At 41.3% G+C, this 15042-nt stretch overlaps 1 protein-coding gene across 1 annotated transcript in view; it reads right to left on the minus strand.

Annotated features, from left to right (window-relative positions):
* The window catches only part of LOC107586017 (probable E3 ubiquitin-protein ligase HERC1), a 53118-nt gene that overhangs the window by 20502 nt on the left and 17574 nt on the right, over positions 1 to 15042 (minus strand). Inside the window, exons 25-48 of the mRNA XM_016273230.1 lie at positions 14919 to 14970; positions 13185 to 13453; positions 12859 to 13083; positions 12339 to 12459; positions 12009 to 12246; positions 11164 to 11333; positions 10923 to 11078; positions 10738 to 10844; positions 10544 to 10654; positions 10275 to 10445; positions 9211 to 9450; positions 8992 to 9075; positions 7678 to 8207; positions 6628 to 7403; positions 5645 to 5861; positions 5387 to 5544; positions 3719 to 3835; positions 3405 to 3612; positions 3192 to 3313; positions 1777 to 2006; positions 1166 to 1434; positions 904 to 1050; positions 413 to 680; positions 84 to 297 (exon numbers count right to left, since the gene is read on the minus strand). Of these exons, the coding sequence (XP_016128716.1) occupies positions 84 to 297; positions 413 to 680; positions 904 to 1050; positions 1166 to 1434; positions 1777 to 2006; positions 3192 to 3313; positions 3405 to 3612; positions 3719 to 3835; positions 5387 to 5544; positions 5645 to 5861; positions 6628 to 7403; positions 7678 to 8207; positions 8992 to 9075; positions 9211 to 9450; positions 10275 to 10445; positions 10544 to 10654; positions 10738 to 10844; positions 10923 to 11078; positions 11164 to 11333; positions 12009 to 12246; positions 12339 to 12459; positions 12859 to 13083; positions 13185 to 13453; positions 14919 to 14970 (5200 nt within the window). The remainder of the gene's footprint in view (positions 1 to 83; positions 298 to 412; positions 681 to 903; positions 1051 to 1165; positions 1435 to 1776; positions 2007 to 3191; positions 3314 to 3404; positions 3613 to 3718; positions 3836 to 5386; positions 5545 to 5644; positions 5862 to 6627; positions 7404 to 7677; positions 8208 to 8991; positions 9076 to 9210; positions 9451 to 10274; positions 10446 to 10543; positions 10655 to 10737; positions 10845 to 10922; positions 11079 to 11163; positions 11334 to 12008; positions 12247 to 12338; positions 12460 to 12858; positions 13084 to 13184; positions 13454 to 14918; positions 14971 to 15042) is intronic.

Below are 15042 nucleotides of genomic sequence, written 5' to 3' on the forward strand. Positions count from 1 at the left end.
ATGAGATTTAACTGAACAAAACAAAAAATAAATGACTGAAAAAACATGAACAAGTAAATAATGTGGCGGCATTGTCAACTAACCTCTTTTTTCCAGCTCAGCCTTGTCGTAGCCGTGTCGAAGCCTGGCACCTTTATCGGCAAGTAGTGCCACCAGCGCCTGGGTCACCACGAAATTGGGCGATGTCACCAGTTTGTTTTCTTCTGCCACTCCCCTCAGGAAACTGGGCAAGAACTTCCTCTGGATTGGATCATCTACTGTGGTCAGATTCATCCCGGTGGCAGCTGATATCAGATTCTAGAGGAAAAATCGAAGGAAGGCAGGGTGAGACAAAAAAAAAAAAAAAAAAAAGATGTAGCGCTTTTTGTAGTCTCTCTATTTACAAGCTTTTCATGAGTTTTCATCTGGATACCTGAGTGCACAGCTGGACCAGGAGTTTGGCAGCGCTGGGGCTGTTCGATGCCAGACAGCCAACGGCGGTACTGAGGTACGCCAAACAAGAAATAGGTTTGGTTGGCTTGCTAGCCCCTCGTGGGCGCTCAGTGGATCCAGGGCCTAATGTAAGGCCTGTGGAAAGTCCAGCTCTACCTGCTGCAGCCAAACACATCAGACGCACCAGGGTCCTAATGTCTGTCAAGCCCAGAGACTCCAATCCTGCTGCTAGACTGCAACTAGAGCCACTGAAGAGCAGAAATATGAGTTAACAAAAACACGTATGATAATTATATAAAATATTAATTGAAATAAAACTTAAAAAAGCCTAAAAATATGGCTTAGTAAAAAGTGCTACTAAATATATTACAGTGGTAAATTTACACTTTTTATTTGGTAATGCTACTCAATAAGGATATAATAATAATAATAATTATATACATAAATAGCCACATCACTAAACACACTGACCTAACAGACAGGAGGGACAGCGCTCTCATGACCATTGTTCTGGCTAACAGGACTTGTGCAGCTGCAGTGACTCTTTTCAGAGCCACCAGGCAATCAGCAGACGTCTGCAGTACTAACATTAGGCTGCTTTTAGCCATAGTTGGTTCACTCTCGGGCTAATAAATAAATTAAATTAGCACGATAATATCGTGTGTCGGCGATCTATCAGGCTGACGATAGGGCGATATGACTATGGAGCATATTGCTCAACACTAATTCTCACCTCTCAGGCAGTGGTCCTTTGATCTTGCTCTTCATGTTAAGGTATTTCTCTCTGCAGCTGCCACAGAGCAAATAATAGGGATTTCCACTTCCACACTCCCCTCCAAACCAGCCGTCAACATACGAGCCATTGCTGCGGTAACCCTGGCGATTGGCACTGCGACCACAGCCCGGGTGACTCTTCTTCATGTGCTGGTTGAAGCTGGACACGCTGACCCCACACAGCTCACACACCACCACCTCATCACGGTCCTCCGTCTCACACACATGCTAACACACAAGCAAATGAGACAAAACCAGACAACTGCAATCAGTTTGGAGAGTATGTCGTACATGTATGAAGATTTGAAAGCCAGTGGAACATGGATCAGGGCTGAAGCATCCCAGTATGCATCTGCTGCTTCCATACTGTGCTGGCAAAACATGCACCGGTGTTAGTGAGAGTGAGAGAGCCAATATGTGTCCAATATGAGGATGTGAGTGAGCAAACTTTATGTAAGAACAATATGTGTCACTGAACAAATATGTAGGTTTGTGTTTGTGTGTACAGCCTTGCAGGGGTTAAAGGTGAGTAGTAAAGCAGCGGCAGCCCCAGGCTGCTGTCACACACACCCATGTTGGCCAGTCCAGTACCTCCGGGATCCACATTCCCAGAATGTCGGAATCGGATGCAAGCTCCTGGGTGAACATGGCCTCCATGGCTTCCTGATCCAATTCGAGCTCCAACTCTTCATCCAGATTGAAGTCATACAGCGCCCCGAGCGGCCCAGGCTCCTGCTGCAGTCCAGAACCTTCTCGACGTGCTTGAGTTCGATGTGCCTGCACTGAGCGGTACAGTCCAGCTACACAAAAAAACACAACGTTACTGTGGAGTATTTACTGTTTTGATGATTCTTAAAATTGAATGTCGTAAAACTTTTTTTCCTCATTATAAGAAACATATATAAATAACAAAATATAAATAACTGTCCTGGGGGGTATTCCAAAAAGCAGGTTATGTGACATACCCGGGTATGTTTGAGGATAAGCAAGCAGATAACCTCAGCTTTCGGTTAAAAAATCTGAGGTTACTTTCAGGGTATGTAAGTAACCATAGTAATTTGCTCTCTGAAGATAATCTGCTCCGGAGCAGATTATGTTCCAGGGTTAGTTCACTTCAGCGCACGTGTGATCTACTGACAAGCCTTCAGTGGGCGTGACAGATAGCGCACAACATTATATAATATTACAAGAAAAAAAGAAAAAAGATTGCACAACCATCATTTAGGTGGCGATATGCACTAAGCATGTAAACGACCATTGAACAAAAAAAGAAGAAAGAAACAGCATGGCGCGCTTTTTCTTCGTCGATTCGTCACTCTGTTGAGAATGTCTTGAGTCTTAACCAAGAACATACTCTGAGTTGAATGAACTTACTCCTGGACGCGTTTTTGGAACCACATACCTTGAGTAAGCAAGGTTTGGGGTTAATCAACCGAAAGTTCAGGGTTTAGCTGACATTAAGTTAACCGTGCTTTCTGGAATACACCCCTGCAGACTTTACTAACTAACCTATCAGTAAAAAATGTTTTATGATTTTGTCAGTAAGATTTTTTTTTTATGATTTTGAAGTCTCACCAAGACTGCATAAAAGAAAAAACTGTAATATTGTGAAACATTATTACAATTTAAAATAAGTGTTTTTTTATTTTAATACATTTTAAAATTAAATTAATTTCTATTGACAACAAAGAATTTCCAGCAGCCATTACTCCAGTCTTTAGTGTCACGTTACCCTTAAGAAATCATTCAAAAATGCATATATTTGATGCTCAAGAATCATTTCTTATTATTATCAATGTTGAAAACAGTTGTGCTGCTTAACTGCTTTACATTTTTTCAGGATTCTTTGATAAATAGATACAGATGTCTGCTCAGGGTCAGCCTCATTATACAGGACTTCCATAAAAGCGATTAATTGACAAGTTGTTCAGATAACCCACTGACTAGTCGATTTAGAAAACATGTAACTTTGGAGATCCCTATACCTGCACGAGCTAATAATGTGCGTGCAGCCAGGTCAAAGCGGTGTTTCCTGTTGGCTGCAGAGCATCCTCTGGGAGTGGGGCCGGCAGAGGAAGAGCCCAAATCTTGATCAAGACCTTCAGGACTAGAATGATAAACGGGTGACAAAAATTAAGCTACACACTGTTTAATTACACTCATGCAACAATACAATATGGCATGCCATATATTCATACCTCTCACTGAATCCCTCCTCCATCTCTGCAGCATCAGCATTGGGGATGTCAACCGGTGAGCGCAGATAGCTCCTCTCTGTGCTCTTACCCCCTCCTGCCGCACCGGAGCAGGGGTCTGAAGCCTCATCAGAGTCTGCCGTGCCTGGGTGGTCGATCATCCACATCGCAAGCACAGTGATGTTCTGAGCATCTGCCTCACCACGTGCACCTACAGACCAGCACAGAACATAATCTGAATATCTGATATGATAACATGAGAAAAAAGTAGAAATTCTGAATTTAGACATGACATTTCTATGTGTATGTGTGTCTACCTGTTGCTTCCAAAGCTTTCATGATCTGTCTGAGTGAGAAACCCATTTCCAACAGTGGAACTGCGATGGCAGGAGGAGGTGGAGATGTGGAAAGACGACTGCTAGGGTCTGATAATGCTTGGAGCGAATAAACAAACAAAATCAGCTGTTTAATACGGGACTGTGTGTATATGGATATACAGTCATGTACAAAGATCTGAAAGACAGCCTTTCTAATTAAATAATTTTTTCCCGTTACAAATTATATCATCATCATAATAATTTGAGTAAAAAGTTGAATTGAAACATCTTTTGTTATTATTTTTTATTTTACTTTATTTCCATGTACTATTTATCATTGATTACTGTACTTGTACATTTAACAATTTTTACTGATGTGACAAATGTACAATGAAGAGGAGGGTTGGGGTGGGTCTAATGGTATTTTCATTAAATTTTTCATATAAATAATGTAAAAAAAAAACATTTTATAATATTTCTTATGTGTTCTCAGACTTCTGGACCTATTATGCAAAATTCACTTTTATAAGGTGTTTGAACACAGTTGTGTGGCCGCAGTGTGTGAAAACAACCAGCCTATAATGGTACAAATCCACCCACCCATTTTTTTATAATCCCAATAAATTATAAACAGTCTCTCCAAACGAGCGGTTTCAGATTCTCCCTCTTTACACGTCACTGAAGGAGAGAAAATCCCACCCATTTGTGACGCTCTCTGCCCTATTAACATAGACACAGTCCTGAATGAGAAGCAGCAGTGTGCCATTAGTATTTTCTTGCTGTTTTCTTGCTGTTCTAAGGTTAGCTGCTGGAGATATACAATGTCAGCGCTAAAGAGGCATTACAAATGTTGTGTTTTGGGACGCACCAATGGACACAGGAGTCTCCAGACTCCCTCCATCTGAGCTGCTTAGAACACTGTGGTTAAATTTAATTTTCGAAGGAAATTTCCCCCCAAAAATCGGCAAAGTCCCCTATATGTTTAGGGATCAATACCAACGCTTCATGCACGAACGTCAGCTCCAGACAAAGTAAGTATCACACGTTTGTTTTTTTAGAGTATCACGACACATACGCACGCTTTTCCCCCAAGCGTAAACAACGCTGATTAAGCAGATTTCGTTCATGCGCGCGCTTTCTCCTCCGAACGTAAACAACGCTGATTACGTGGATTACGCTCTTGGGTACTCTCCAAAATGGCGGAAGACATAACTCGGGGGAGAAGAATTGTTGAATATATTTTTATTTTTGTTTTCTTTGCGCTCAAAAAGTATTCACGTAGCTTCGCAAAACTGAAGTTGAGCCACTGATGTCACATGGACTGTTTTACTGATGTCCTTACTACGTTTCTGGACCTGGGAACCTTACAGTTGCGTTGTTGTCTATGCAGCGTCTGAGAGCACTCAGATTTCATCAAAAATATCTTAATTTGTGTTCCGAAGATGAACGAAGGTCTTACGGGTTTGGAACAACATGAGGGTGAGTAATTAATGAAAGAATTTTAATTTTGGGGTGAACTAATCCTTTAACAAACTATAAAAATGATCTGTGGGGTATTTTGAGCTAAAACTTCACATACACACTCTGGGGACATCAGAAACTTATTTTACAATTTGTAAAAAGGGGCATAATGGGTCCCCTTTAAGAAACAAACATGTGTATTTGTACCTGTCCTGCTGGTTCTGGCAGGCTGGGACTCAGGTGACGTGAGGCTCTGTCTCCGGCCGTGCTCGTCTGATGGTGAGGTGGGCAGCGATGAGACGGGAGGGGTCTGAGCTCTACGTGCTGGCAGAAGGGTGGTTGTTGGGTAGCTGGAGAACATCTGCCTGCTCAGACATGCACTTGCACATTAATCATGACACACAGATTGAAAGATTCAGTGTTCACACACTCTCAAAGAGACAAAGTGTGTGTGTGTGTGTGTACCTGAGCAGGCTGAGGGGCATTACTCCAGGTGATTCAGAAGCTGGTGCCGTCTCTGCGTCTGTAACAGGTGTGGTGGCTGTGGTAACAGGTGTGGTTGCTGTGGTGGTGTCCTCCAGCGAGGAGCTCATGAAGGAGGTGCTGCTGGAGGCTGATGGGGAGGTGGTGACTGGAGTTTGAAACCGTTGGTCTCCCTCTAACTCCTCACATTCTGTGTCCACTAAAAACAAACACATTCACATATTTTCTGAAGAGAACTATGCGTCTTGTGAATGAGATTGTAAAAAAAAAATCATAGCTTGCAACAAAGTCCAATCATTTAAAAAAAAAAAAAAAAAAAATTAAATAAAATGTTTTAATTTAATTTAATGTTTTCATAAATAAAATGTTAAAACAGAGATCCACTGAGGTGAAGTTTTTTAGGAAAATTCAATCGTTAGCCTTCAAGTTCTGGCAAGGTCTGATTTTTTTAAGATTTCACTGGCGTCATATATAATAATAGCAGCAATTACACTGTACAGTCAAGACTTTATAAACTACCAGTTTATAAAACTACCGTTTTTTTAAAGAAATTAATTCAGAAAGGTTGCATTAAAATCAGTGTCAAAAAAACAAAAGATTTCCATTTCAAATAAATTGTGTTTTTTGTTTTTTCTTCTTTCTTTTTTTACTTTCAAATCATATTAGAATGATTTCTGAAGGATCATGTGACACAGAAGACTAAAGTAATGGCTGCTGAAAAATCAGATCTACCAACTGATTACATTTAAAAGTATATTAAAATAGTCAAAATGGTTCTTTTGAATTCTAATGTTCCACAAAATTACTGCATTAACCATATTTTTAACCAAATAAATGCAGCCTTGGTGAGCATAAGAGATTTCTTTCAAAAACATTACAAAAAATCTTGACCCCAAACCTTTGAACAGTAGTGTAGATTAAGTCAGTTTACGTGTATCAGGTTTGTTTTATGTTTTCTGATATACCTGGTTTAGAACTGTGGCCTTCCTGTTCTTCAAGTAGGCTATTGACCACCAGTTTGTAGATCATAGCTTGTGCCCGCTCTAGGTCTGCCAGCCCAAGTGCCCTTTTAATGGGCGACCTCATCACCGCCCGCTTCACCATGTGTCGCATCAGAAACTGAAGAGACGATCGCAGCTCCGCCTCCTCCTGACACACGCTCACCCCAGGGCTGGCACAATCCGCATTATGACCGCTGTCAGGCGTGACTTTGGGGATCAGCAGCAGCTCAGCGTATTTACTGCAGCTCAGAAGTATGCTCAGGGTCTTCATCGCTCCCAGATACAGATACGACAACTGCACCGCATGCACCTCCATCTGCGCAGCCGCCTCCTGTGAGCGCATCCCCACCATCTCCTGCAGCCTGCGCCGTCCCTCCGCTGGAGTCTGCTGTGTGGCATCCTGTGTGTAGGCAGCGAGCTCGCTCTCGGAGCGAGAGTTGGGCGGAGCTCGAGCTCGAACCTCATCCAAGCTGTGAGATACACGCAGGTCTCCCGTCCCCTCTTTCGGTTTGGTGCGCGACTCATTCTCCCGTTCTTCCTGGGGTTCGTGGCGATGTCTTCTCTCGTGTCGCCGACCGGAGGCAGATTTGGAGCCGTCGTCCTGCAGGCTTGCGAGGGCGGTGAGGTCCAGCAGCAGAGCCGCAGTGAGTCCGCGGAAACGTGAAACGTCGAAGGGAAGAGGCTCGATTGGCTCCAAGTTGTACAACGGTGTGTCACTGGGCGACCAAAAAGTGGGGAAGCTTCAATGAAAAGGAGTGACAAACCAAACACAGAGAGAGAAAGAGACAGAGAGAGAAAGTGAGGGAGCAGGGAGGAGGACCAGGGAACATGCAACATCATGGAGCTAATGCAAAGGAAAAAGTCAATGAAATGATTAGGGAGGAAGAAAAGTGGATAAAGAGACCAAGGAGAGCAGAAGGCAGAAAAGTAGGAGAGCTCTGGGGAGCAGGAGCGAAGCAAAAGCCTCAATTTCACATTCATATAAATCACTCAAACAGATACCCAATCTCTCACCTGATGGTAATCTCCGCCTCATCCCATTGCACCTTAGCTGATGTGCTCCCCTCCTTCACCACACCCAGCAGAGTGGCGTGTCTCCCCGTCTGCTTGTGCACACACCGTCCCCCCATCCTTAACCCACCATCTACTCCCCCTATCACAGCTAACACTGGCCACACCTGGTGGCACAGCATCCGCAGGTGCACCTCCGACAGCTCGGCCGCCGCGTGCCGTCCACTTCTTCCTCTCTCCTCCTCTCGCTCTTCCTCCTTCTCGTCCTGCTCCTCTCTGCTCTGTGCTGAGAGGCTCTTGCGCAGTCTGGTGGCCCCTACTGGAGGAGCACCTTCTCGCAGGCAGCCCCTGATCTGCTGGAGGCGCTGGAGGATGCTGCGGTTGATAGTTTGGGTCCAGCGCTCTGAACGGTGTAAGATACGGACCAGCTGGGTGGTGGCTTCCGCCAGGACAGTGGCCACAGGGCTGCAGATTGGGTCACCAGGTAACAGGTCACGTGGTGTGCCCCTCATCTGCATGTCACAGATTTTTACCTGCAGGGAAGGGGTGGGTGATATACTGGTTAGAACACTATAGAAAGCTGTAGGAAATTGTCAATCGGTATACATTTTTGTTGATATCGCTGTTATGGCAGTGCTACCATTGCATTCTACTAAACTGTTAAGGAATCTGCTAAAAAAAAAAAAATCTAATTCATCAAAATTATCATCAATAACAAATCACAACTAATAAAAACATTTTTGTTAATTGAAATACAGCTGAAATGAAATAAAATATAAATATTTGATGAAAAACTCAAACAAAATTTAAAAAAGAGAAATGTTACCTTACCTTGGCATAAAATACATTTAAGCTAAGGAAATAAAATTATTAAATAGAAATAAATGAAATTAACTAAAACTTAAATAAAAATGAATTAAACCTAAATAATATTTTTTTAATTAAATAAAAAAACTATTTAAAATGAAAAAAGCACATAAATTTAAAAACAACTACTAAAAATCAAATGTAAAATATTAAGCTTTATTACTTGGATTGAAAAATTATGCACATTCATAAATTTGTTTCATAGCCATGTATGTGACTGTTCAAATAATAGAAAAATGCATCAATTTTGTTATTGACCCAAAAGATTTACAAATATCATGATATAATTTTGTGCATCTATTGCCCACCTCTAAGGTGAAGCAATCAGAGTTTAGACTGACCTTCCACCTACATGATTATGCAGTCTGAACAGTTCATCAGTGTTATTTTAGATAAACAGAAGACCACAGAGTTTAAATCAACATCAACATCAGCACTTCTGTGTCTTACCTTCTCCCCGGGGTTACTGCTGTAGAACATAACACAAGGGTACAGCTCTGTAGCATCGACATCCTCAAAGGCCAGTTTGGGTTCCTGCCACATAGGTTTAGAACATAAGCACATATGACGTAAGACAGTTAATGTGTATTACAGCTCAGCTTTTGATATGCAAGTTGGTAAAATGGTTGAGTATTTGTGTGTTTGTAAGTGGGCTGCACCGCACCGCACCTCTCCGTTCTTGCCAAAGGACACAGTCCTGGCCTCCATGTCCAGCACACAGGTGATGTAGTCTCCTTGTGTGTAGCTGGACAGCGTAAGGGTCTGCTCTCCATTATGGTAGAGGTTGCCGCTGTATGCGCGGTAGAGCCACATGTCGGCTGTTGTGCGGTGGTTGAAATCATGCACAGGCCAGCGGGACACACCTACACACGTTCCCTCATTTCCACGATTCTCCTTCACGATATAGAACTGAAAACAAATCATACACACTCTTATACTCACACAGCTTGACACAATGCACATATTGTGCTACTGGCTTACATGAAGTTTGATTCAAAAGTTTGGGGTCAGTAAGACTTTTTAAAAACGAATTTAATAATTTTATTCAACATGGATGCATTAAATTAATCAAAAGTGACAGTAAAGACATTTCTATTTCAAATAAAATCAATTGAACTTTCTATTTATCACAGAATCCTGAAAAAAACGTATCAGTTTCCACAAAAATATTAATAAGCAAAACTGTTTTTAACATAATAAATGTTTCTTGAGGACCAAATTAGCATATTTGAAAGATTTCTGAAGGATCATGTGACAATGAAGGGTAAGACTTGAAAATTCAGCTTTGCCATAACAGAAATTAGATTTTAAAAATCTTTAAAATTGATAAGTTATTTTAAATATGTAAAATATTTCACAATATTTAATATATTTAATATTGAATATACCGCTTTTACTGTTGTTTTGATCAAATAGTGTAGTCTTGACCCCAAACTTCTGAACTTTACACCATGTCTACACCGGACATGGTGTAAAGTGCGGCTTTACGCGACAAAATACAATAGAACCTATTACGCTGTCTACACTGGATGTGGCGTGGCGCGACAAATTCCCGACAGTAAACTGCTGCTGCGTTCTATTTATGATGTACTGACACAAATTTCAAATGATTTTCAATGGTCACTTTGTCGCGTCCAGTGTAGACAGACTTTAGCGGTTGCGGCGCGGTGCGACACGACAACTGTCGCGTCCGGTGTAGACACGGTGTTAGTGTAAAAAGAAGTGTGTAGAACCTTCCACTGATAACAGCCAGAGGAAATGCCAGTGGAGGCCAGGCCATAACCTTTGCCTCCACTGCCATGTGTCAATCCCTGTCCGCTTTCCACCACACAGCACTGTGCCTTCTCAGGGTCAAAGGTTACTTCCTGGATAGGCAAATTTTCTTCTTCCTCCTCTGATTCACCCTAAAACAACCAACAAAGATGGCATTTAAAGGCATTGGGTATGAGTACATTTGAAAGCATTACAACCTCTTACACTTGACTGACTGAATCTCCCTCACCTGTAGTTTGAGTTCCTGCTCTCTCTCTTTCAGCTGGATGGTGTGTTTGGCTTGAGCAACAGGTGCCTCCCACATACAATCCGAGAGCAGTGAGAACAACCTCTCCACCACCTACCACACAAAGACAAATTAAACTCTGCAAAACATAATCCATGATAAAAAAAAGAGCACAGCAGAGGTGTGTGGAATTAGACCTGGGTCATCTGATGGTCCTCCACGCTGCTCTCACAGGCAGGAAGCACAGCTTCCAAAACATGCAGGGCTAACAGCCGTGTCCTCAAATTACCAACCAACGGAATGCCTGAAAAATACACACATTTAACTAATCGAACAACTAGCACACAGACAAGACGATGTGATCGGGACATTGATGTACTACCTGAACAGCATTTCTGAGCAGCAATGCTGAGAAGGACTTCAGTCCATTTAGGAGAGGCCATCTTGGACTGAATGGCTTTGGAAGAGACGACTCGCCGCAGAAACACCAAGAAGTCACCGAGGTGTAGCTCTGCTGTGTGTCTCTTACGTAACAATGCTACACCAATATAAAAGCAATGTATAAAAAACACTAAATAAAGTAACTTACTGAGCATGTTGCTGTTGACCTGCAATTGTCCTACCTCGAAAATCTTTTTTCTGAGCATCTGCGCAGTCGTCAGGCTTCTCCTGCAGTTCTGTACTTGCACTGAGCGTGCTTCCAGCAGCCTGAGCCAGCAGAGTCTTCAGCTGACTGCACAGAAGATCCAGCAGAGCCTGGACCACCTTAGGACTCAACCTGTCTGCATATGTCCTGATGAAAAGATAGGAAAGAGCAAGAGTTAATGAATCCGTCTTCTGTGCTCCTGCTAAGAGAGATATAAACAGTGTGATGTGACACTGGTTAACAAACCTAATTACCTTCTGATAAATTACACTACAGAGTTTGGGGTTGGTAAGATGTTTTATGTTTGTTCACAATGACTGCATTTATTTGATAAAAAAATACAGAAGCAGTATTATTGTAAAGCATTATTACTATTTAAAATAACCGCTTTGTGTTTGAATATATTTTTAAATGTAATTTATTCCTGTGATGGCAAAGAAACAAATGTTGATTTTCTGCTCAAGAACCATTTGAAAACACTTGTGCTGTTTAATAGTTTTGTGAAAACAGTTTTGTGGCATTTCTAAGGATTCTTTGATGAGTAAATCATTCAAAAGAACAGCATTTATTTGAAATAGATCTTTTGTAACACTGTAAAAGTATTTACTGTCACTTCTGATGAATTTAATGCATTCATTTCCTTACAAAAATCTTACTGACCCCAAACCTCTGAATGGTAATGTAAACAAGATGCCAAAATCTCACAGTGGGTCTAAAGAACATTTATGGAGTAGCATCATAATTTAAAACACACAGCATTTGAGGTTCAGATCAGCTATGAAAAACCAGGTTTTAACAATCTGTGAGAGAACTGTGTTGTACCCGGTGCTGATGGCTAGTATCTGTAGCAGTCTGGTGCTGGCCACTTTGAGGGCAGTGTTGAGCTGAGAGCCTGCAGGTTTGTGCAGGAGTTGCAGTGTCTGTCCAAGCAGGGTTTCCGTTCCACAAAGCTGAGAGAGAACATCCAAGAGACCGCTGGAGATGGCTAATGATACATCGACAGGTTGGTATCGCACACTTAGAGCAAAGACCGTCACCAACAGCAGCCTCTGCTGGGCCTCTGTAAACACACATCATTATGAATATACTGTACGTTCAGCATAATATATGCTACATAAATGAATATACTGAATGTGTGCTCAAATACATTACCTATGTGGTGCTTGTTTGCTTGCAGGGCTCTCTCTAATGTGACTGACAGCTGCTGATAAATCTTATGAACAGCTGTCTGAATGTCCATCTGTAAACTTTTCTTGGCTGCTCTGACTCCATCCTACAAGGAAAGATAAAGGACATGCAGAGCAAAGCATGAATAATGACATTCAAAATTATTTATCATAACATTTCAGTTCTTCAAACCCAGTTTATTGTTCAATATGTGTTAAAGCAAGAAGACTGAATTGCTCACAGACATGCCGATCAATTTTATGGGTCTTTATAGCTATTTTTTCAGTAAGGAATTATGCCCACATTCTAGCATAAATGAGCACATATTAAGCCAGCATGACCTACAAAGATAATCAACTATGTTTAAAAACTCAATTTGTTGCTTGTTATCCACTGATAATGGTCATAAATTAATGTTGAAATGTATGACACACATTCAAACAAAGATTTTCTCTTCTTCAGTACTTCTGAAACAAGTCTAAGATTAGATCCATGTAACAATTACCTGGTAATGGTGCAGTTGGACACTCTCCCCTTTTGGCCCCCCATAGCTGACAGCACCAAGGCCAAAACATCCCGACAGGAACTGCAGTCTGACTGATGTTAGCAGAGAGGCAGAGTGAAAACTGAAGCCTGTGCGTCCAGCTCCACCTCCAGAGCCTGCCTGACTGCTTTTCTCCTCCATCCCAGAAATCAACACCACAATCTGGTGAAGGGCCTCCAGACGCAACTATATAAATACACAAAACACAATCATAAAAGCACAAGATAAACAAAGTCTGTGTGTGGAAGTGAAGACAGGCATTTGACAAATAAAGAGTCAGAACATACCTCTGCTCGACTCTGTTGCTGCTCCATGGCTATAATAATTGCCTGTGGGCTGGTGGACACACTCTCTTCTGGTTCCTTAAACACAGGAGCATTCCCAACATCTCCACTGATGAAGTTCACTATGTTCTCGATGAGTGCATGGAGCCTGAATGAATGGCTCAGATCAAGATCTGACTCCTCGTAGGACTGTGGAGAGCTGTACAAACACTCGCGAGCCGAGCGTCCTCCAAACCAGTCAGCAGAAGAGTCTGGAGAACTGTACAGAAAGCCTTGAAAACACAAGACAAATAATGGGCCAATAATAAAGTATAATGTAACCATTAAAATTATGTAATTAGAAAATTATATAATTTGTGTGCCATGTACATTTATGCTTAATACAGTATTGCTTTGTTTCTCGTGTGGCTTCTATGAAACAATTTTTTTTTGCTATTTGTATGACATGAGTATATGAAGTACTCCAAAGCAGATGAACTCAGGTCACTTGAGCACAACCTCAGCTCCGACCCGAAGAAGTCACATTTGATTTTTGATTTTCATTCACTATTCCCTACATTACTCCACTAATGAATGAAAACAACGGAGCAAATTTAACCAATTAGTTGGTTTAGGTGTGTTTTAATGCAGTTTCAAATTCTCAACACATCAATGGATCACATCGATTTTCTCACATTTTCAGTCCTGATTATAAGTGAAAATCTATGGAAAAGATTTGAAAACAGTCAAATTTGGCCTCAGAACCTATTTATTAGTAGCTGAAAACATTATCAACATATTTTGGGACAGAGCCTCCCAGACACAGAGCCTACTGTAGATCAAAAAATGTGCAAACTCCCACTTGCTGTTTATTGTACTACAAAAAAAAGTCTAATATCTGTAGCTATGACTGTTTGCAGTACATACAGATAAGAAAATAAAAGCAAAAGCAGCTTAAATGGCATCCTATAATCTACTGCTCGAACAAATCCTTGTCTATATTTATTTTAACCCCCCTTTTATAATAAAGGCCACAAGAACTGATGCCAGATTTCCAGCAAAAAAAAGTATATGATTTACAGGTGAAATGTGAACGGGACAGACAGGTTCTGTCATAAACTGCGCTTTTCTTGTGTGCAGGCCTGGACATGAATAAGAATAAGGAATAAGTATGGTAACACTTTATTTCGATAGTCCACTTTAGACATTCTATTAGCAGTAAGTAACTTTGCAACTACATGTCAACTAGCAGTTAGTAGAGTATTAGTAGACTGTCTGCTTAATATCTAACACTTTCTTTGTCAACATTCTACTAACCCTAAACCTACCCTAACGGTCTACTCTGAGAGTTAGTAGACATGTAGTTGCAAATTAATGAGAATTAGTTGACATGTAGTTGACATGTAGTTACAAAGTTACTTATAGTTAGTAGAATGTCTAAAGTGGACTATCGAAATAAAGTGTAACCATAAGTATTATGTGAGTAGTATTTTATAGAAACAAATTTGCTGTGGCACATTTTGGGCTTGGGGAATAAATCTGGCAATGCATGAAGAGGCTATAAAGATGCCAGCAGGAATCCACTGTCATCTTATTTCATGGACCCATTTAGCAATGTAGAAAAAAATAGACAGACACACAGAGCTGTCAGAGACACATTACATGTGTACACAGACTTTTGCACAAATATACAGATTAAGAGAGTAGTACAGTATGTCCCACTGCTACAGCCTCAGTATGTTAAAGGCCGGGCGTTACCTCTTTTTTTAGGAGTGAAAGCTAAATCCAGATCCACATTCCTCCTCACATTCTGAAACAGGTCACACAGACAGGTTACATAACTGCAATTGATATAGTTATATATTAAGCAAAGCAGATAAGG

Source organism: Sinocyclocheilus grahami, unplaced genomic scaffold (assembly GCF_001515645.1).
Source record: "Sinocyclocheilus grahami isolate Dianchi unplaced genomic scaffold, SAMN03320097.WGS_v1.1 scaffold76.1, whole genome shotgun sequence".
Classification (NCBI taxonomy): Eukaryota; Metazoa; Chordata; class Actinopteri; order Cypriniformes; family Cyprinidae; genus Sinocyclocheilus; species Sinocyclocheilus grahami.